This window comes from Bubalus kerabau, chromosome 6, assembly GCF_029407905.1.
Source record: "Bubalus kerabau isolate K-KA32 ecotype Philippines breed swamp buffalo chromosome 6, PCC_UOA_SB_1v2, whole genome shotgun sequence".
Lineage (NCBI taxonomy): Eukaryota > Metazoa > Chordata > Mammalia > Artiodactyla > Bovidae > Bubalus > Bubalus kerabau.
This window is the reverse complement of record NC_073629.1, coordinates 20835259-20858382: the sequence shown is the minus strand read 5'-3', so window position 1 is coordinate 20858382 and position 23124 is coordinate 20835259. Positions and strand designations below refer to the sequence as shown.

At 37.0% G+C, this 23124-nt stretch overlaps 2 protein-coding genes across 5 annotated transcripts in view; one reads left to right on the top strand and one right to left on the bottom strand.

Annotated features, from left to right (window-relative positions):
- GOLPH3L (golgi phosphoprotein 3 like) overlaps nt 1-22587 on the bottom strand; it is a 49372-nt gene extending 26785 nt beyond the window's left edge. Inside the window, exons 1-3 of one of the 4 annotated variants that reach the window (XM_055584401.1) lie at nt 22250-22431; nt 21680-21816; nt 20008-20202 (exon numbers count right to left, since the gene is read on the bottom strand). In XM_055584401.1, the coding sequence (XP_055440376.1) occupies nt 20008-20190 (183 nt within the window). In that variant the 5' untranslated portion in view covers nt 20191-20202; nt 21680-21816; nt 22250-22431. The other 3 variants (XM_055584402.1, XM_055584403.1, XM_055584399.1) reach the window with 3 other exon arrangements.
- LOC129655812 (enhancer of rudimentary homolog) lies at nt 83-14114 on the top strand. Its single transcript, XM_055586664.1, has 2 exons — nt 83-122; nt 13747-14114. The coding sequence occupies exons 1-2, from the start codon at nt 83-85 to the stop codon at nt 14112-14114; spliced, it is 408 nt and encodes a 135-aa protein (XP_055442639.1).
- Nucleotides 22588-23124: the final 537 nt, after the last annotated feature.

The following is a 23124-nucleotide window of genomic DNA, read 5'->3' as shown; positions in this document are numbered from 1 at the left end:
AAAGTATAAGAATATATACATGAAGACTCTGAAGTCCATTTTCCTCTAAATTTATCTAGCTGTCTTGGTATCTTCTCAAGCCATGTATAATGAAGATTCCGTGTTAAAGGGTCAGCGCTTTAGTATGCAGGATGATCTAGCATGTGCATACTGAAGTTCACCATTCAATCATTACATTTAATTACCAAAGGCTATGTACGTGAGGGAAAAGAAAAAGAGAAAAATTTTAGAATCTACCGAGAAACCAAAATTGCACACTGCTTCATGATCGACAGAAAATAGTGGAGGACTGGCAGAATGAGATCTTTGAATAGTAGACTTTGTCTTGATTATAAATGTAATATATAATTGTCATAAAAAGAAGAGATATTTTAGAAATGTATAATTTGGAAAGAAGAAGTCTCATAATCTTATCACTTCCACGTAACAGTTTAGTGGATATTTTCTAGACTTCATATGTGTAATGTATTGTATTATACGTTTGCTAATATTACATACAGAAATATGATTATACTGAGTGGCAACTTTCCACTTAGGCATTATTTTGGATATCTTTCCACATCACTAAACACACAGCTACCTCAATCATTTTAGATACACTATAGTTTATCTATTCAAGTCCTTATTGATGTATGTTTGGGTTGCTTACAGTTTTTTGCCATTATAAAAAAATGCTGTAAAGAAATATTCATTTGTGTGCTTCTGTTGAATAAATTCTTAGAAGAAATTTTTGAGTCAAAGGTTATACATATTGAAACTTTTGATAATGCTATTTTATTCTTGTAAAAGTATGGGCAATAAGATTTCAATAAATTCTGAGAGTCAACACCTTTGCACTGAATTTCCACTTAGTCAAGTGTTCGTTATTCAAACCTCTTAAACACACACCTTAAAACAACTCTGAAGGTTAAAGATTTTAAAGTTGCCTGCTTGGGATAAAAAGAGGAAAGAAACCAAAGAAGCATAAAGCATCATTAAAAGGAGCTTTTAAAAATGTTAGAAAATCCTTACATTAAAGTTGAATGATAAACAGGCAAATATATAATTTCATATTCAAGATTATCACAGTTATGTAAAATACTGTCTACTTTAAAAAGTGGTTTTCTAATTTTTCCAAATTAAAAAAATATTTTATTAGGAAAAAAATCTCATAAAAAAATCTTTCTCTCCCCCCAATCTGAAGATTCAACATTAAAATTGCTTCACTTTCCATTACAGAAGGAATTTTGCTGTGTCTTCCTGAAGCCTTTCCTATATGCCCAATTCCAAAGCCCAATGTCTGCAAGATGATCTTCAGGATTATCAAAAATTATACAAGAAAAAGTTTTATAAGCAAAATGAGTTTTATTTCATTTTTTTCCCTCTAAAAATTACTTTAAGAAGAGTTAATCTACTACTTTCCTTTAAAGTACTCTACTAGGGACTTCCCTGGTGGTCCAGTGCTTAAGATTTCGCCTTCCAATACAGGGGGTGCAGGTTTAATCCCCAGTCAGGGAGCTAAGATCCCACATGCCTCATGGCCAAAATCCAAAAACAGAAAATAGAAGTGATATTGTAACAAATTCAATAAAGACTTAAAAAAAGTACTCTATTAAATGAATGGCTCCAAGATCTAATCTATTTTCCTCTTTTATAAATTAATGTGATTCACTCTAATCCCAATTAATATTTCTATGTCCACAGAGCCAAAAGAGACATTTTAGAAAAGAGATTAAGCATTACTAAAAGCTCACTTTGCTTAATCATAATGGGGAATAAGGAACTGTGACCTGGATGTTATTCTAATTTTTTAACATGATTTCAGCATGATTGGGAAGAATGGATTATAAACCTAGACAAATGGATAAAATTTCTCAATAAACTACATGAAGACTATATCCTTTTAGGATTATTCAGAACATTGGGTGGGAAGATGCAAAGCTGCTCATAATAATCAGTTTATTAGTTTTCTCAGGGTTGCCAATTGAGGTTTTGTGTGTGTGTGTGTGTGTGTGTGTATGAAAGCCAGGAATCCTAACCACTAGGCCACCCAGGGAACTCCTTTTTTTAAAAAAATAAAAGCCACTATTAAAAGTTCAGAAAATAAAAACATAACACAGTGGTTACGCTAGTGGTAAAGAATCCAGCTTCCAATGCAGGAGAAGCAAGAGGCATGGGTTTGATCCCTGATTTGGGAAGATTCTCTGGAGTAGAAAAGGCAGCACCCTTCAGTATTCTTGCCTGAGAAATCCCATGAACAGAGGAGTCTGGTGGGCTTCAGTCTATGGGGCCACAAAGAGTCAGACACAACTGAGCGACTAAGTACAGTCCCTTGTCAGTGGAAAAAGAAATCCAAAATAAAAGAAAACTGGTTATCTTTGAATATTCCTATCTTAGCTTTACACCTCATTCTGACCAGGAAAAATGTCCTTAATTTTTATTCTAAACAATTTAAAAATGATTGTAGCACCAGAAACAGTAACTAACTTATATGCCTTTCTTTTCCCATAATCTGTTACTGAGCAGTATACATATATTTTAGAAAATACGGAAAGAAAAAAGAATCATATAAAATAAAATAAAAATTGTTCATAAATTCTATCATCTTACTATTTGCATATATATATGTATGAAACCAGATTTTTCTTTATATATACACTACACATATCTCTTTTAATACCCACCAATTTTCCCATCTGCTTCTTCTCTCACCAGTTTTGGGGCTTTCCTCCATTGAACATTTGTGTAAATTATGGAACAGAATGTACACACTATAGAAAAGAAAGTGAAGTCACTCAGTTGTGTCCAACTCTTCGTGACCCTATGGACTGTTGCCTGCCAGGATCCTCTGTCCATGGGGATTCTCCAGACAAGAATCACACACTATAAATTTTCATAAAATACTGAGGCACAGAGGTAGAAGAAACTCTGAGAGAATTTCGTAACTTTTCATAACAAGGAATCAATAGAATATAGCCTAAAATGAGACCATGATTTAAGAAAACATGATCTCAACACCCTTTTTTAAAAACATTTTTGGGAAATTCGCTGTTGTTCCAGTGGTTAGGACTTGGCGTTCACTGCCAAGGGCCTGGATTTGATCCCTGGTTGGGGAACCTTTAAGATCCCACAAGCTGTGTGGCCAAAAATAAACAAACAAAAACTGCAATACTATCACACCTAAAAAACTAACAATTCCTAAATACTATAAACTATTCTGTAAGCCTCCAAATTTTATTAATTGTTTAACACATTTTTTAGGATAATTGGTTTGTTTGAATTAGGAGCCAAACAAAGTCTACACATAGTCTTACGTTTTCCACAAGCTCTTTTTTAACCTTATTTGGGTCTTTTAGTAAATGACATTTATGAAAAGTGACGAAGAAAAGCAATGTTCAGGTTAACCTCAATTTCCTCTTTATGTCAATTTCAAGTAACGTGACATCACATTTTTAAAAAATGGAGTAAATCATACTCAGTTCAGTTCAGTCGCTCAGTCGTGTCTGACTCTTTGCGACCCCATGAATCGCAGCACGCCAGGCCTCCCTGTCCATCACCATCTCCAGGAGTTCACTCAGACTCATGTCCATCAAGTCGGTGATGCCATCCAGCCATCTCATCCTCTGTCGTCCCCTTCTCCTCTTGCCCCCAATCCCTCCCAGCATCAGAGTCTTTTCCAATGAGTCAACTCTTCACATGAGGTGGCCAAAGTATTGGAGTTTCAGCTTTAGCATCATTCCCTCCAAAGAAATCCCAGGGCTGATCTCCTTTAGAATGGACTGGTTGGATCTCCTTGCAGTCCAAGGGACTCTCAAGAGTCTTCTCCAACACCACAGTTCAAAAGCATCAATTCTTCAGCGCTCAGCCTTCTTCACAGTCCAACTTTCACATCCATACTTGACCAATGGAAAAACCATAGCCTTGACTAGACAGACCTTTGTTGGCAAAGTAATGTCTCTGCTTTTGAATATGCTATCTAGGTTGGTCATAACTTTTCTTCCAAGGAGTAAGCATCTTTTAATTTCATGGCTGCAGTCACCATCTGCAGTGATTTTGGAGCCCCAAAATATAAAGTCTGACACTGTTTCCCCATCTATTTCCCATGAAGTGGTGGGACTGGATGCCACGATCTTTGTTTTCTGAATGTTGAGCTTTAAGCCAACTTTTTCACTCTCCGCTTTCACTTTCATCAAGAGGCTTTTTCGTTCCTCTTCACTTTCTGCCATAAGGGTGGTATCATCTGCATATCTGAGGTTATTGATATTTCTCCCGGCAATCTTGGCTCCAGTTTGTGCTTCTTCCAGCCCAGCATTTCTCATGATGTACTCTGCATATAAGTTAAATAAGTAGGGTGACAATATACAGCCTTGACGTACTCCTTTTCCTATTTGGAACCAGTCTGTTGTTCCATGTCCAGTTCTAACTGTTGCTTCCTGACCTGCATACAGGTTTCTCAAGAGGCAGGTCAGGTGGTCTAGTATTCCCATCTCTTTCAGAATTTTCCACACTTTATTGTGATCATACTACATGTGCTATTTTTAAAGTAAAATGTAATAAATACAATTTTACTGAAATTTAACACAAAGAGAAGGAATTACTGAACTTCAATCATTTTCTTATTTTCCTAACAGACTTATTTCTATGGTTAAGAAAACAGATTATTGAGAATTTGAGTTTTGTTGTTCAAATGTTTCAATTTTAGACAATATCTAATTGACTTCTTACTATAAAAGATAAAGTTAATATCTCTCCTATACTGTCTCCCATCTTTAACAACTTTTAAATTATAAATTTATATGGATACTATTCTTTTACTGATATATAACTTTACATTAGTTTCAGGTATACAACATAATGATGCTATGCTGCTGCTGCTAAGTCACTTCGGTGGCATCCGACTCTGTGCGACCCCATAGACAGCAGCCCACCAGGCTCCTCTGTCCATGGGATTTTCCAGGCAAGAGTACTGGAGTGGGGTGCCATTGCCTTCTCCGAATGATGCTATACACACACACACACACACACACACTGTGAAAGGATCCTGGCAATAAATCTTAACATCAAACATAGTTAATTACAATTTTTTTCTTGTGACGAGAACTTTTAAGATCTACTCTCTCAGCAACTTTAATATATACAATACACTATTATTAACTATAGTTATCATCGTGAAGATTATATCTCCAGGACTTTAACTGGAATTTTGTACCTTTCTGATTGCCCATAAGACCATTAGAAAATGAAGTAACTAAAGACATTGAGAGGTATGATAAATGCAAGGGAATTTAGAGAATCGCAAGGTCACTTTTTGATTTGTAATGGGCTTTGAAAGGAAATGCAGAATTTAACATGTTATGGGGATAATAACATGGCTCATGCCAGTCAGAATGGCTGTGATCCAAAAGTCTACAAGCAATAAATGCTGGAGAGGGTGTGGAGAAAAGGGAACCCTCTTACACTGTTGGTGGGGATGCCAACTAGTACAGCCACTATGGAGAACAGTGTGGAGATTCCTTAAAAAACTGGAAATAGAACTGCCTTATGATCCAGCAATCCCACTGCTGGGCATACACACTGAGGAAACCAGAAGGGAAAGAGACATGTGTACCCCAATGTTCATCGCAGCACTGTTTATAATAGCCAGGACATGGAAGCAACCTAGATGCCCATCAGCTGATGAATGGATAAGAAAGGATCACTAATTACAGTTAATTCCAGTTAATTTCAAATTTTAGTTTAGCATAGGCTACCCATCTCCCATCCCCTAATCCCATGGCAGGCAGCCATGCATGTGGCTTATATGCTCCTACTAGGAGCTAGGGTAGGCAATATGGACTCTGCCATCCAAATAATAGGGAACTGCATTCTGATCATGGAAGTGCAGACACAGAGACCATTGTTGTAACCTCCCTAGTTTGCTGCAAGCCCTTCACCTTCTGGCTGAAGTGACTGCCAGGTGATTTAAAGGGTTGATGTCTTTTTTTTTCTTCCTCTTCATTTTCTCTTGTCTCCTTTTTGGAGTCAGATACCAAAGACTAGGACATTCAAAAGCAACTACATACACAGGGGAAATTAGAAGATTATTGTAAATGACCAGGGAAAGGCACAGGCTCGGAAAAGACTTGAAAAGACCTTAATTTTACACCTTAGGCTAATTCTCAGCACAGAGATAGCCCACAGTAATTTAAAAAAAAAAAAAGAATTACACCATACACAAAAATCAACTAAAAATGAATTAAAGACTTAAGCATAACTCCTGAAAAACAGTAAAACTACAAGAAGAAAACACAGAGGGTAAGCTCTCTCTCCAGGTTTTTTGGACTTGATGCCAAAAGTACAAGCAACAAAAGCAAAAAAATAAAAAAGGGGACTACATCAAATTAAAAAGCTTCGGCACAGCAAAGGAAACCATAAATAAAATGAAAAAGCAACATATGGAATGGGAGAAAATGTTTACAAACCATATATCCAATAAGTGATTAACATCCACAGCATACAAGGAGCTCATATAACTCAATAGCAAAAAACCATATTGTGCAATTTAAAAATGGGCAAAGAACCTGAACAGACATTTTCCAAAGAAAATACACAAGTGGCCCACAGGCACATGAAAAGGTGCTCAACATCACTAATCATAAGGGAAATACAAATCAAAACTACAATGAGGGACCTTCCTGGTTGGTTCAGTGGCTGGGATGCCACGCTCCCAATGCAGGGGATCGGGGTTCGATCCCTAGTCAAGGAGCTAGATCCCACAAGCCACAACTAAGAGTTGGCATACAGAAACTAAGGATCACATGTGTTGCAACTAAGACCTGATGCAGCCAAATAATTAAAAAAAACCACAATGAGATAACAATTCATACCTGTTAGAATGGCTATTATTTAAAAGATGAGATAACAAATGCTAGCAAGAATGTGGGGAAAAGGGAATTTCTGTATACTGTTGGTGGGAATGTAAACTGGTATAGCAACTATGGAAAACAGTGTGGAGGTTTCTCAAGAAATTAGAAACAGGATTACCATATGATCCAGCAATTCCACCTCTGTGTATATATACAGAGGAAACAAAAACCACTATTGTATATATAGTTATATTCCACCTCTGTGTATATATTCAGAGGAAACAAAACCACTATTGCAAAAAGATATCTGTATTAAACTGCAGCATTTTTCACAATAGCCAAAGTATGGAAACAATCTAAGTGTCCATCAATGGGTAAATGGATCAAGGAAAAAAATACTCCTCAGTCTTAAAAAAAGACAGAAATCCAGTCACTTATGACAACATGAATGAATCTGGAGGGAATTATGCCCCAGAGATATTTCACCTGGAGGTGAAATAAGCCAGAGAGAGAGATAAACACCGCATGCTATCACTGACATGTAAAATTAAAAACAAACAAACTGAGCTCCTAGAAACACAGAGTAGAAAAGTGGTTGCCAGGGATTGGGAAGTAGGGGGAAACAGGGAGAGATTAGTAAAAGGGTGCAACCTTTCAGTTACATAATGAATAAGGTTCTGATGTATACCACGGTGACTATATTGATAACATTATATTGCTATCTACTTTTTCTTAAAGTACACCTGATTTACAATTTTGTGTTAGTTTCAGATATATAACAAAGTGATTTGGTTAGATAGATATAGATATTTCCTTTTTTCTGATTCTTTTCCATTATAGGTTATTACAAGATACTAAATATAGTTTCCTGTGCTATACAGTAAATTCTTATTTATTTTATATATGGTGATGTGTATCTGATGTCACAGTCATTCTGAAAGAGATGGGAATACCAGACCACCTGACCTGCCTCTTGAGAAATTTGTATGCAGGTCAGGAAGCAACAGTTAGAACTGGACATGGAACAACAGACTGGTTCCAAATAGGAAAAGGAGTACGTCAAGGCTGTATATTGTCACCCTGTTTATTTAACTTCTAGGCAGAGTACATCATGAGAAACGCTGGACTGGAAGAAACACAAGCTGGAATCAAGACTGCCGGGAGAAATATCAATAACCTCAGATATGCAGATGACACCACCCTTATAGCAGAAAGTGAAGAGGAACTAAAGAGCCTCTTGATGAAAGTGAAAGCGGAGAGTGAAAAAGTTGGCTTAAAGCTCAACATTCAGAAAACGAAGATCATGGCATCTGGTCCCATCACTTCATGGGAAACAGATGGGGTAACAGTGGAAACAGTGTCAGACTTTATTTTTCTGGGCTCCAAAATCACTGCAGATGGTGACTGCAGCCATGAAATTAAAAGATGCTTACTCCTTGGAAGGAAAGTTATGACCAACCTAGATAGCATATTGAAAAGCAGAGACATTACTTTGCCAACAAAGGTCCGTCTAGTCAAGGCTATGGTTTTTCCAGTGGTCATGTATGGATGTGAGAGTTGGACTGTGAAGAAGGCTGAGCGCCAAAGAATTGATGCTTTTGAACTGTGGTGTTGGAGAAGACTCTTGAGAGTCCCTTGGACTGCAAGGAGATCCAACCAGTCCATTCTGAAGGAGATCAGCCCTGGGATTTCTTTGGAAGGAATGATGCTAAAGCTGAAACTCCAATACTTTGGCCACCTCATGTGAAGAGTTGACTCATTGGAAAAGACTCTGATGCTGGGAGGGATTGGGGGCAAGAGGAGAAGGGGATGACAGAGGATGAGATGGCTGGATGGCATCACTGACTCGATGGACGTGAGTCTCGGTGAACTCCGGGAGTTGGTGTTGGACAGGGAGGCCTGGCGTGCTGCGATTCATGGGGTCGCAAAGAGTCGGACACGACTGAGCGACTGATCTGATCTGATCTGATGTCACTCTACTGTATAACCAAAATTTGCTAAGAGAATAAATGTTCTCTCGTACACACACACAAAGGTAAATATACATCAGGTGATGGGTGTGTTAATTAATGTGATGGGGTAACTTATTGCAATGTATACATATACAAAAATCATCATGTTGTATACTTTATTTCACAATTTTTTCAGTTATACCTAAATAAATCTGAAAAAACAAAACCCAGCAAATCTGATTTCCAGTTACCTATCATTACACTCAAATGTCCAATTTTCAGTCAAAAAATCATAAGACATACAAAGGAACAGTTCAGTATCACTCAAAGGAAAAAAAAAAAAAAAGAAACTGTTCCAGAAAGACCAGATGACAGACCTAGTAAACAATACTTTAAAACCAAAGATTCTCAAATAACTAAAAGAAGATGTGTAGAAAGTCAGGAAAATAATGTATTAAGAAAATGGAAATATCAGTAAAAAGACAGGAAAACCTAAAAATAAATCAAAAAGGAATTCTAGAACTAAAAGTATAATTACTGAAATAAAAATTTACTAGAGGGATTCAAAGGAAGATTTGAGCAGGCAGAAAGAATTAACACACCTGGAGATAGGACAAATGGAAATTATTGAGTCTGAAGAACAGAAAGAAAAAAGATTGAAGAATAATTAACATATCCCAGGGAATTGTGGGATATCAACAAAAGTGAACCAACATACACACTTTGGGTATACAAGAAGAAGAAAGCAAAAGGGGCAGAGAGATTATTTGAAGAAATAATGGTCTAAAATTTCCCAAGTTTGATAAAAAGGTATGCATATAAACATCCAGAAGCTCAATGAACTCCAAATAGAATGAACTCAAACATATGCACACTGAGGCACATTAAAATCAAATGGTTGAAAGTCAAAGACAAAGAGAGAATCTTGAATGCAACAGAAGAGAAGCCACTTGTCCCATACAAGAGAGCCTCAATAAGATTATCAACAGATTTCTCATCAGAAACTTCAGAGACCAGAAGGCAATGGGCTAATATACTCAAAATTCTATAAGGCGGGGGGGGGGGGGGAAACACCTGTCAACCAAGAATTCTCTATCCAGCAAAATTATCTTTCAGAAATGAAGGAGAAATTAAGAAATTTCCAGAGAAACAAAAGCTCAGGGAGTCCCTTACCACTAGGTCTGCCCTGTAAGAAATACTAAAGGGTACCCTACAGGTAGAAATGAAAGGACGCTGGACAGTAACTCAAAGCAGTATGAAGAAATAAAGATGTCAGTGAACACATGGACAATTACAAAAGCTAGTATTATAGTAAAAATGATCTGCAATTCCACTTTTTGTTTTCTACATGATTTAAGAGACTAATACACTTTAAAACATTAGTCTAAAAGTGAGTATTGGTGTAACTTTGGTTTGTTATTCTATATTCTGTTTTGTACATAATTTAAGAGACTAATGCAGCGTAATTAGTTTGAGGGCATAAAGTATATAAAGATGTACTTTTGTAACATCAATAACTAAAAGGGGTGGGGTGGAGCTGTACAGAAGCAGTTTCTGTGTGTTATTTAAGTTGGTATAAATTCAACTTAAAATGTTATAACATTAGCATGTTAAATGTAATCCCCATGGTAACAACAAAGAAAACAGTTACAGGATATACAGAAAAGGAAATGAGAATTGAAACATGTCAGTATATATATGCTCAATTTGAACATAATTGTTCCAGTTTAACTTTGACTCCCATAAAGAGAGGATAATATTTGCTGTGCAGGATCAAGAAAGAGAAAGTGCAAACTTTTTTGAAAACTCTATTGCTATACTAATAAAATATGAAGAGGGAGACAAAAGAGATGAAATGGCTCACATCAAGTTTATAGAAGCAGTGGTCAGAGCCAAAAGTCCAAATTTAAGTGGATGGCTTTTGTCTTAACGTCAATACCAGAAATGTTAAAACAGCATGCATTTGGGTACTGGGGAACATATACAGAGGAGGCTCTCAATGAAACAGCTTAAATTATATTTTCCTACTGTTAAAATAGGACTTTGGTCTCCCAGTTTATTACCTTTTGAACCAACAGTAAATAATCCTTTGGGATCACTTGACTAGATATTAAAAAAAAAAAAAAAAGAGCAAAACAAAAGTTCTTTTTTTTGGGTAACAGCCCATGTTAAAACCATAAAAGCTGACAAACGAGTCTTTCTGATACACTTGCCCTATTCACAATGGCAATACTAGTGACAAGAGATTTATTGTTCATTTTGTGCAATCAGGAAACTAAAAGACCAGGTTGTGACCTAAATTATAAATTACACTTTTAATCTTTTGATTGTAATAAAATGTTTTTGGACTGAGCAACTTTCAAAGAGTAGCAATTTTCTCTACCTATAGCCATTCATCCACAATTGTGTACTAACTTATTGCAGCTGATTTTGTTTTTAACTTACAGATTGTTCACTGAGATTTTTTTTTAACCAGCTTTAAAAAAATTGGCACTTCTAATCTCCCATTGCTAATAAATTATAATGAGTAAATTACAATTGATGAAGGATCATTAGTAAGTTTGAAAAGATAAGCATTAACATATTTTATATTTATAAGTGAAAGTTTTATTCATTTATCATTTTTTCATAGGTATGAATGGTGACATTGTTTGAAAGAACATAATTGGTAAAAGTACAAGAATATTGTTAGCAGCACTATTCATAATGGACTCCTGAGTGTCCATTTACTAGTAGAATGGCCATATATTCATATAATCAAATACTACACTGTAATGAACTGAATTAAATTATATTCAACAATATGGATGGATTTCGAACATACTGAGCAAAAGAATTCATGACAGTATAACCCCAAAACATAAAGTTTAAGAAACAAGCAAGACTGAAATATATTGTTTAGGGATTTATACACGTTAAAACTATAGGGAGGCAGGGCAGCATGTGATTAGGGAAGGGCACAAGATGATGCTTCTAGGATGCTGACAATGTTCTATTGCTGGTGGTTACATGAGTGTTTGTTTTGGGGGCCTGCCCTGGTGGTTCAGTGGCCAAGACACTATGCTCCTGATATAGGGAATGCAGGTTCAATCCCTGGTCAGGGAACTAGATCCCATGTCTCAACCAAGGGTTCACATGCCGCAACTAAAGACTCCACAGGTTGCAATTAAGACAGCCACATGAGTGTTTAAAACTACTTGTTAAATTTTACATATGTGTTTTAAACACTTTTTTGGATAGGTTGTATTTTATAATTTTTGAAAAGTTAAACAAGAAAACACACAACTGGATGTCCAGCTCTGGTACTTCTTTAAAACATCTAAGTTCATTTAAAGGAAATGGGATGCATTTAAATATCTGTGGTTATTCCAGTTATGGATCACTGAAATTATTACAAACATGCAACTGATGTTCTTTTTTCCTAGAAACTGTCTCTCTTCACTAACTCTTGCTCATCTTCAGAATTCAGATTAAGACTTACCACCTCCCATAAGTCTTCCCCAGTATCTTTTCTCTTTCCCTCTCCCACCTATTATTTTCCATACCTATCCAAGTTAGGTATCTTTCTTCTCTGTTCCCTCAGTGCTCAGAACATAGTATGCATATATCTCACTGTAGCGCAACAGTCTGCTGACTTTTCTGACCCCTCTCCTAACTTCTCCAGCCACTCTCAGGTCATAGACTATAAATAATCTCAAAATCTGGGACTATTGTTTTTGTTTTCTTCTAATATTCAGCATGTGACATATACGAGATATTCAATAGATTTTTGGTGACTAAACGAATGAATGAAAATATATTTCCAGGGGACTTTCTTGGTGGTTCAGTGGTTCAGTGCAAGGCAAGGGATACCAGTTTGACCCCTGACCAGGAAGATTCCACATGCCCCAGGGCAACTAAGCCTGTGCATCACAACTACTGAAGCCTGCGTGCCTAGAGGCCTTGTTCAGCAAGGAGAGAAGCCACCACAATAAGACTGCACACTGCAACTAGAGAGTAACCCCTTCCTCCCACCTTCAGCTCTCTGTAACCAGAGAAAGCCCGCGTGCAGCAACAAAGACATAGCACAACCAAGAAGAAATAAATAAAAATTTAAAAAAGAAAACACATTTTCATAATACCAGTGAACAATACTGTCAATTTTTACTCCAGTGAGATGAGAAATATGGTGAAAAGCTTCTTTGTTACACTGCATAGTTGTTGTTGTTCAGTCACTGAGTCACGTCTGACTCTGCAACACCATGGGCTGCAGCACGCCAGGTCTCCCTGTCCCTCACCATCTCCCGGAGTTTGCCCAAGTTCATGTCCACCGAATCAGTGATGCCATCCAACCATCTCATCCTGTCGCCCTCTTCTCCCTCTGCCTTCAGTACTTCCCAGCATCAGGATCTTTTCCAATGAGTCCACTCTTTGCATCAGGTAGCCAAATTATTGAAGCTTCAGCATCAGTTCTTCCAATGAGTATTCAGGGTTGATTTCCTTTAGGACCAACTGGTTTGAACTCCTTGCAGTCCAAGTGGCTCTCAAGAGTCTTCTCTGGCACCACAGTTTGAAAACATCAATTCTTTGGTGCTCTGCCTTCTTTATGGTTCAACTGTCACATCTATACATGACTACCGGAAAGACCATATAGCCTTTACTATATGGATCTTTGTGGGCAAGGTGATGTCTTTGCTTTATAATACACTGTCTAGATTTGTCATAGCTTTCCTTCCAAGAAGCAATTGTCTTCTAATTTCATGGCTGCTATCACCATTGCAGTTGATTTTAGAGTGCATATAAGTAATCAATAAATGGCATTAAGATAGAGTTTTGCAAGGAAGGGAAGAGGGTTAAAAAACACTATCCAAATTTAAAAGATTATCACCAAAAGTCAAAAGCATTAGTAGGTTTATGCTTCTTATAGGTGACTTAGTTATAAAGATTTTCATAAAGGAGAAATTTAAAATATACTAGCAATTTAATTAAAGCATTAGGTGTGGCAGCGGAGTTGGCATCGGCTACAGCGGGAGACTTTGGAGCAATATCTCACACCATCTTGCTGGTACAGCCTACCAAGAGGCCAGAAGGCAGAACTTACGCTGACTATGAATCTGTGAATGAGTGTATGGAAGGTGTTTGTAAAATGTATGAAGAACATCTGAAGAGAATGAATCCCAACAGCCCCTCTATCACATATGATATCAGTCAGTTGTTTGATTTTATTGATGACCTGGCAGGCCTCAGCTGCCTTGTTTACCGAGCTGATACCCAGATATACCAGCCTTATAACAAAGATTGGATTAAAGAGAAGATCTACATGCTCCTTCATCAACAGGCCCAACAGGCTGGGAAATAGTTGAGTTTGGAAGCATTAGGGGAATGGGAGTGGGCTTGGAACACAGGTGTGCAGTGTGCTGTACTAGAAATTTCGTATTATAGTTATCCTGTTTCCATTTTGGTATACCCTAGCCAGAATTGAATGTATTAGATAAAATGTGATGATCTTGTTCAATCTGAAAACCCCTTTCCCCCCCCTTTTTTTACTTAAACATTTTTATGATGATTTAGATGGAAGTTGGTTTTTGTCAGTTAACTTTGGTTCCAGTCCCTCAAACTGTTCATACCTGTTTTATAACATCCACTGTACTAATCCTCCTTCAAATTGGGGTGGAGAGTGGAGGCACAGTTTAGTTACGTCCTCAAGATAAAATCTTGGTGAAAAACAAATAAATGTTCTTTAGTTATATTAAAAAAAAAAAAATTAAAGCACTAGCTGTCCATGAGTCAATATTAGTATCTATAAAAAAACTTTTAACAAAGGCGATAATGACAAACAGGATCTTGATTTCAACAGGAAATAAACCTATTTTATTGTGGTCACGCTGGTACTCAAGTTTAATTTTCTCAGTTAAGCTGAGTGTTATTGAACCGAGGAAATATCTAATTTTAAATGTATTTGAAAGGTCAGACTCTTCAACATGTATTTAAATTTCCTGATTATTTCACAAGACAATGAAGCTTAATATTTTAAACCAGTCTATGGCAGCTACTCCTCAGAAGAATTTTGAGAAAGTATGACAGTAATATTTCACAAGCAACTTGACTATAAGACCTACTATAATTTCTTTCTAGGCCTACAATTCTTTTTTTTTTTTTTTTTTTTGAGTTTGGAATTAATTTTATTCTGTTTTCTGTATAACTTTAAGTACATAAAGGTTTATTTCCACAGGCCTCAGGAAATGGGTAGAAATCACAGGACAATCTCTCTTCCCACCAAAAAAAAGTTGCATATTTTGGTAAAGTGTCCTAGAGGAAAAACTGAAAGTTGCATTAGCAAGGCTGTGCAAGATTTTTACACAAGACCTAAAAACAGCCTGCAGTGGAGATTTTAGTCCTTTGTTCAGGTGCCCAGACAGAAGCCAAAAGTTGTGAGTATGACAGGGCCATGGAAGCAGTGAAGATGGACGACGGGCACCTAGAATGGAAGGAGAAAGGGAGCCAGATTTCTGGGAATGGTGCAGTTTTCTTTTTTTTTTTTCACTCTTTTAAAGTCATCTCTGTATGAAGGTGCTGGGCAGGGGCCCAAGAGAGAAAGGGTCCGAGACTCCTTTAGCTGGCCTGGGTGCAGGGCACCACCACAGCAGCTAACACAGGACAACCTATGGTCAGGTTTGGCCAGGTGCGGGATGGAATGCAGAAGAAAAGGAATGCTCGTAGGAAATCATTTTGCTAGGAATGCTAGATGGCCACGCTTCAGCCTTCGGTCCCATGCAACCCTTGCCGCACTTGTCAATAGTGATAATTAGTTTAAGTTAGAAGAACTAACTAACTAGGATCAGCTTCTGTTACCTTCACACTCGTTGTTAGAAAAAGGTTAACTTGTGTGAACATTCTGACCTGTTAATTCCTGGGACTGCTATAGTCTTCCCAAAAGACTATTTGTTGGTCAAATAACCCCAAAGGCTGAAAGCTAAAACACACCTGTCCTGGTCTGCAGTTGCTTAAGAATGGACGGTGTGGTTGAGCCGATATGAAAGAGCTGCACCTTCCTGCGGAAGATCAACTGACCTGCTATCCCACCCCAAATCTCAGCCTGAGGTACATTTCAGTGAAGGCAGGTACTGTGCTTCTCAAAGCAGAGAAGCAGTTTAAGAGCAGAAAGGTAGAGGAAATCTAAAAAAGAACCATCTTGATACAGATTTATCCCATGGTGTGAGGGAGAGGACAAGGAACCCAGTGGCACTTCACTTATCCAGCAATTTCTGTCACTGTGGTGACCAACTTCTACAATTCTTGAAATATTAGTCTCATTATGTTATTTTCTTACAGTTTTTTAAAATATAATCTAAAAAAGTTATAGCATTAGGTTCTACACAGAAAATTTAATGGAAATCTTCAGCAAAAGTTAACTTTGGGATGCAAAGGTTAACATTTAAGAATTTTTTTTTGACATATCACAAACAAATCATGTAAAAACATGAAATTACACATATACCAAAACATATACTCAAAACACATACCAAAGAAAATAGAGCAAAAATATTCTCCAACTGAACACAAAAATGAAATGGATGTTGCTGTTTTCATTAGGTTGATTCCCTTTTACTTAAAGGAAAGAGTGTACAAGTCTTGCCTGGCACTCAAAATCATTTCTACTCTGATCTGAATCTAATTTGTAGATTTTGAGAAAACAATGAGATTACTGTTTTCTAAGAATACCACCTGCTTTAGTCATGCTGTTTTGGGTTGTTGTTTTAGCAGCTAAGTTGTGTCTGACTCTTTCGCAACCCCACATACTGTAGCCCCACAGGCTCCTCTGTCCATAGAACTTTCCTGGCAAGAATACTGGAGTAGGTTGCCATTTCCTTCTCCAGGGGATCTTCCCGTCTCAGAGATTGAATCCATGTCTTCTGCATTGCAGGCAGATTCTTTACCACAGAGTCACCAGGGAAGTACATATTTAAGTCATACTGGTACTCAATTATCTCCCAAATTCATCAAGCTCAAGATACCATTGGTAACTCACCCAGAAATTGATGAGTTCCATTCTCTCCATTTATGTAAATCTATGGGCTTCCCCGCAGAGAAGGCAATAGCACCCCACTCCAGTACTCTTGCCTGGAAAATCCCATGGATGGAGGAGCCTGGTAGGCTGCCGTCTATGGGGTCGCACAGAGGAGGACACGACTGAAGCGACTTAGCAGCAGCAGCAGCAGCAGCATGGGCTTCCCGGATAGCTCAGTAGATAATCTGCCTGCAATGCAGGAGACATAGGAGTCTGGGTTTGATCCCTGGGTTGGGAAGATCCCCTAGAGAAGGAAATGGCACTATTTTTGCTTAAAAAATCCCATGGACAGAGGAACCTGGCAGGTTACAGTCCAATGGGTCTCCAAGAGTCAGACAACTAAGCGTACAAACATAACACCCATTCTTAAAGGTCCAGCTAGTTTCACTGCCTTTTGTTCTTCCCCAAATTATTCCAACCTATGATGATCCTTCCTCTCTCCAACTTCCTCTACACTTACTGTTCTAACATGGAAAAACTTGGTTTTTTAAAATTGTTGTTTACTTTAAAAATCTTTTGAATTGTGAAATATAATGCACACAGAACAGAGTACATAAAAGTGAAATGCTCAATGATTTATCCCTAGGTGAATATCTATGAATTTTTCTCCAAGTAGAGAAACAGAAAACTGTTAGAAAAGCCCCTTCATGCTCTTGTCTAATCACTAACACTCCCTCCTCCTCTACTTCTCACAAAAAGATAACCACTACCCTAACAAATATGGTAATCCCCTTTTCTGTATAATTTTACCACCTAAATATGCAACCCCAAGCACCATAGCTTAGTTTTTTGAAACTTACATACATATAATCATACAATATGTATTCTTTTGTGTCTGGCTTCCTTTACTGAACATTATATGAAAATCATACATGTTTTCATTTTCATTCTTTATATAAAATATATTTATACTCATTTAAGTAAATGAATGATTCGTTTTTATCCATTCTGTTGTTGTTGGAGCTTTGGATAACTTCATTTTTAAAAGGATATAGATCTTGTTTCCCCAGCTAGAATGCACGTTTCTTGAGGACAGGGACAATGTATTATTTTATATTTACCTTACTATCTGTATAATGCTATGCCATGCTTAATTGCTCAGCCGTGTCTGACTCTCTGCAACCCTGTGGACTGTAGCCCGCCAGGTTCCTCTGTCCATGGGATTTTCCAGGCAAAAATACTGGAGTGGGTTGCCATTTCCTGCTGTAGAGGATCTTCCCAACCCAGGGATCAAATCGCACCTCCTACACTGGCAGGCAGATTCTTTACCACTAGCACCACCTGGGGAGCCCTGTATAATGCTAAGCACATTAAATGTTGATTAAATAAATCAACAAGTGGTTTGAGAGAGAAGAAAATAAGTTGAGCTGGAAATCAATGTAATATTTTTAGAGCTAGTTATGCTACTGGCATTTTGGAACAGTTATTACAACTTTAATAAACCAGAAAGTTTGACTTCTCCTATTTTTGTATGCCTGAGGATTTATCATTTCTCATTCTTTTTGAGTCAACTGAAAGCTAAAAATTTATCAACTATCCCCCCAAATAAAATTAGAACAATTCAAAAGGTGGATATTATCTTCCCATCTTTGTACAGTGTTTTACCAGTATATCGAACACCTACTATGATCATCTCTCTAAACAATCTTCTTTATTTTTTTATCCTATTTCCTTAAGTTTATATTAACTATTATAAACTCAGAAACACAAGTTTCTGTGTCCAAAAGACAAGTCCAAAGTAAGTTTCACTACAGAACTGAAGCAAAAATTCTAGTATCTAGATTCAGCAGGAAATTAATCATTCCTATTCAAAACTAAACCAAACAAAACAGCTTTTTATATCTAATATGTTCTTCTTTTATAGTCAGTGAATGTTTCTGAGGCACTATGTAAACATCTCAAAATTTTTATACCACCTAATCTTCAGACCTACTCTGACTTTGTCTTAGAGAGTCAGTTTTGCTTTTTCATTTAACTTTTATAAAACTAGAGCCTCACCAACCTTCTCAGCAAACAGGAAAATATACTTCCAGGCAAGATTTTCTGGTATATTTGTGTCTTGGCCAAGTACATAGGGGCATGTCTCTAGTATTAGTTTTAACAATACACAGGCTATAATGTCTATAATGTCTTGTAATCTTGTTCAAGTTGGTAATTTGACATGACAAAAAACAGAAGAGGGAAAACAGTGATAGAGAAAAAAAATAAAATAGCATAATACAAAGTAAAACAAGGGTATTCTCAAGTTGAGGAGTCAGTGTAGTAAAGAAGAGATATTACTCGATGTATGTAGCCAACTCATTTCTAAGGACAATTATCAAAGCCACATTTAGTATTTTTTTAATATAAAGTAACATTTAAATTTGATGTTTTCAAAACTGAGGGCAATAATAAATATGCCTTTTTTGTATTTACCAAAGTCTTCTTGAAAAGGAAGTAGATTGTTTAAAATATTACTTACATATCTTTATAACCTCTTCATAAGGGAGGAAAGTGAAGGGAAAACACAATAAATAGTTAAATCACAAATGAAGGATAATGTATACTACTAGTAGAAAAGTGAAAAAAATATTTGATTATATCACAAGACTTGCTATCTCAAAACTAATCTCAATATAAAATAAATGTTCTATTAATAAGGGAAAAATTAGAAAAAAAGAGAAAGCTGCAATTTTAAAATATTTTCTAAAATAATCCTCATCAATTGTTGATCTTTAACTTCTAAAGATCCACAGAATGGAAGTTATTCTTGGTATTATAAGTATTATAAGAAACCTACCCACTATTTATTTTTGTAAGCAGCTAACCACACATGTTCCTTGTCTTTTCATTTAAAAGACTTTTCTCCCTAAAGCTCAAGAAGACTTCAATGTGTGTGGGTCCTCTTTCTTAGTTTAGTAAGAGGTCATTTCACCATCAATCTCACTTCGGAAACTACAAACACTTTACACTGTGTTGTATTTTAAAATTTTGGAGTAATTCTGTAATTACACTTCAAGTGATTATACTTCTGGATTTTACCTTCCAAGAATCAGCCATCCTCCCAGACTTCCCCAGGCCCCAGATGGCTGAAGCACAATTCTAAGGCCAGTCTAGCATTAATGAAAATATTTTATCAGATACTTCTTAAAAACATTCCAATACTTCAGTCTTTGAGACAACCAAGCAAACAGAACTACATTACCTCTTTATCTTTTAGTCCCAGGAGCAATACTTCTTCCATAAGGGTGAGGCGGATATCCTTAGAGTCTCCAATGTCCTCATTGTCTTGATTTCGGTCTTGAGTCACGTTTTCCTCACTTTCTACCTTCTTTTCAGAATTCTTCCCTACTTCAGTACGACGGGCCCGGTGAGTTAAGGTGGTCATTCTCACCTGTTTCTGGAGAGGGTGATGAAAAAATATATGTATGCTTGTGTAAATAAACATCTAGATATTAATGCATACATACCAAAAATGTAAGAAATATTAACAAACTTAAATGAGAAAGGAAGGAAGGAGTAACGACCAGAAAAAATTAGGTATATAACACAGTATCTTTTCCAAAGTATAACAAGTTGAACTGCACTGGAAGCACTGACAAGAAATCAAATCAGTAATTCTAAAGACCAGGAGAAATGATATTGTTTTTTAAGCCTGCTGATTTCTTGTGCATAACCTATAACCTAGGAGAGAATTTCCATTATTGTGATTCCTTTCACAAAATGGATTCTCCACAAGTTAAATAATAGGGAACAGCAAAAAAATGTGAGCATCTGGCTCCAAAGAGCATACAGTAATTTATATATAATTTCTAAAAATATTCAATGATGCATTATAAAACACAAAAATTAGTAAAAAAATAAATAAATAAATAAGAAAAACTAAATAGAAATACATGTTCTAATACTTCCTTCCCAAACTCAAATGACTCATTTCATGCAACCACTTTGGAGATCATCAGTCTAGAGAATAACACTCAGAATATCATGTATAGCATTTCCATATAGCTAAAAACTTTCATCTCTATTCCTAATCATCTTGCAAATACATAAACAGGTGACAACAAAAAGTACTGGCAAGAGAATGTTAAAGGTTAGCAAATTCTTTTTCAATTACAAAAAAAATCAGCCTTTTTATATCATGCACTACAGGTTATTTTTTTCCTTGCCTTTTCATACTGTTCATGGAGTTCATTTGGCCACCTGATGCGAAGAGCTGACTCACTGGAAAAGACCCTGATGGTGGGAAAGATTGAGGGCAAGAGGAGAAGGGGCCACAGAGAATGAGATGGTTGGATGGCATCACCGACTCAACAGACATGAGTTTGAGCAAACTCCGGGAGATGGTGAAGGGCAGGGAATTGTGGTGTGATGCAGTTCATGGGATCACAAAGAGCCCAAAGAGTTGGACACGACTGAGTGACTGACAACAGCCGTTTTAAAAATCTACAGTCAAGAAAAATTCCACTATTATGTGATAAAGTTTAAAGTTAGCATACTTTACATCAACCTAAATGCCAGTTCTTAAGGTAAAGTATAGTAAGTATTTTAAACCAGCAATTATTGAAAAGAATAGCTTTTTCAAGGTCAAAAGAGCACATTCAAGAGCCTTTGTGACTGGATCTCATTCTATCTTCTAGCAATATTTCCCATTACTCCAAAGGTACTGTTAAGGCATTTCACAAACAGGTCATGCCTTCCTTTGTAGAGGATGGAGTCTCTCCCCCTTCCCTTCCTCTCTAAATTCTACTCATTCTTTGAAGTCTTACTGAGGACCCACTGTAAAGCCTTCAGGGAATCTGCTTTTCCATTACCCCGTGTCCCATGGCTAGGTCTCTCTCTCAGCTGTACTTTCAAACAACTTTATTTATACTTACTTCCTTAAAAGTATTTGTTATAGTCTTTCTTTTGGTATGGCTGCCTCTAAACCGTAAACTTCTTGAGGGCAGGGATATTGTCTTCTTCGGTTTTTATATTCTCCATAGCAACTAGCACAAATGTCTTTACGTTGTAACTGCTCGACAAATATACACTGATTAAAATGAATACTCAGAAATGCATGAGAATATTTAAAACATAAATAGACTTACAAAAGATTCTTTGTTCAAGGCTGTATTTCAAATAATTCGCATAAGAATGAAGAGAGAGAACCGTGAAATAAATGCTTATGGGCACTAACCCTATCTGGCACTGTGAATAGGGCTTATTTTCTAATCCAATCCAAGAAACTTAGTATCTTCAGGGCAAAAAAAAAAAAAAAAAAAAAGGAGTGGGGATTTTCTTCGAAGAATTAATCATCTCTGGACATTTACTAGTTAAACAGCTTATTAAAAAACAAACAAAAAAACCGATGGCCCCAAAATTAAATATAAACCTCCTTCTCTCCATAAAGTAAAATATTTGGAGGGATTTTTTTGGACGTTAGATGTATTCCCCCCGTTGCTTACCTGACGTTACTCCTGGGTTACAGCCAAACGCAGGTTGCAGCTTGCGCTCTATTTTATGGGGACATTTGTCCCCACCCCCACCCCCTACCCCCGTCCTGCTAGGTGAAAAACTTCTCAGCCACGCAGAGAGAACAAACTTCCTGATGATTCGATGCAGAGAAGGAATAACACATCAGCTTCCTCAGGATCACTAGGCAACCTACCTTGGTGTTTCTTCATTGGACCAATCAGGAACCTCCAAGGTTGAGTTCAGCCAATTAGAGCTTGCGAGGGGAGGCTCTCCCCCCAGCTATTGTGTTGCGCTCCAGACAAACACGACCAAAAGGAGGCAGGTTTGGGTTTAACCTGACAGCTGGTCAATCCAATGAAAGAACCTTGGTAGCGAGAGGAAAGAGGGCTGCGATCCCCACCCCCATTAAACCGGCCAATCAAAGCGTTTAGTGAGCTATCACCAGCTTCCGATCTACAAAGCTTTTTGTTGGGCAATCTCAGTGTAGCAGGTGTGTTCTGTAGCAGTGTATACTGGGACAATTAGGTGAGATGAGTTGGGATCCAATAAAGCTAAGAATACATAAACATTTTAAAATTGGTTGTTTTCGACAATTAGCTATCCCTAACTTTCCTGTCCCAGAAAAACCTGATCTGGGTCAGTCTGTGGAGGTTTATTTGGTTTACATTAAACAGGATAGGCACATTTCTACCACAGCATTCATACTAACATTTTCCATTACTGTTTCTTACTGGCAAGTTCATGGATAATGTATATTTTTTTAGAATATGGCTGCTGAAAATGCAAGAGGCAAACAGACCAAGTTTTAAGCCTTCCTTTTCTAGAGCACAGGAAATACTAAAGTCTAGAACCAGGTCCCAGGTTT

What these genes read in the sequence shown, in the direction of transcription:
- LOC129655812 (XM_055586664.1), top strand. Translation starts at nt 83, where the DNA reads ATGTATAATGAAGATTCCGTGTTAAAGGGTCAGCGCTTTA. An exon ending in GTTAAAGGGTCAGCGCTTTA is followed by an intron (nt 123 to 13,746) that starts GTATGCAGGATG and finishes ATTTAATTAAAG; the next exon opens with CATTAGGTGTGGCAGCGGAG.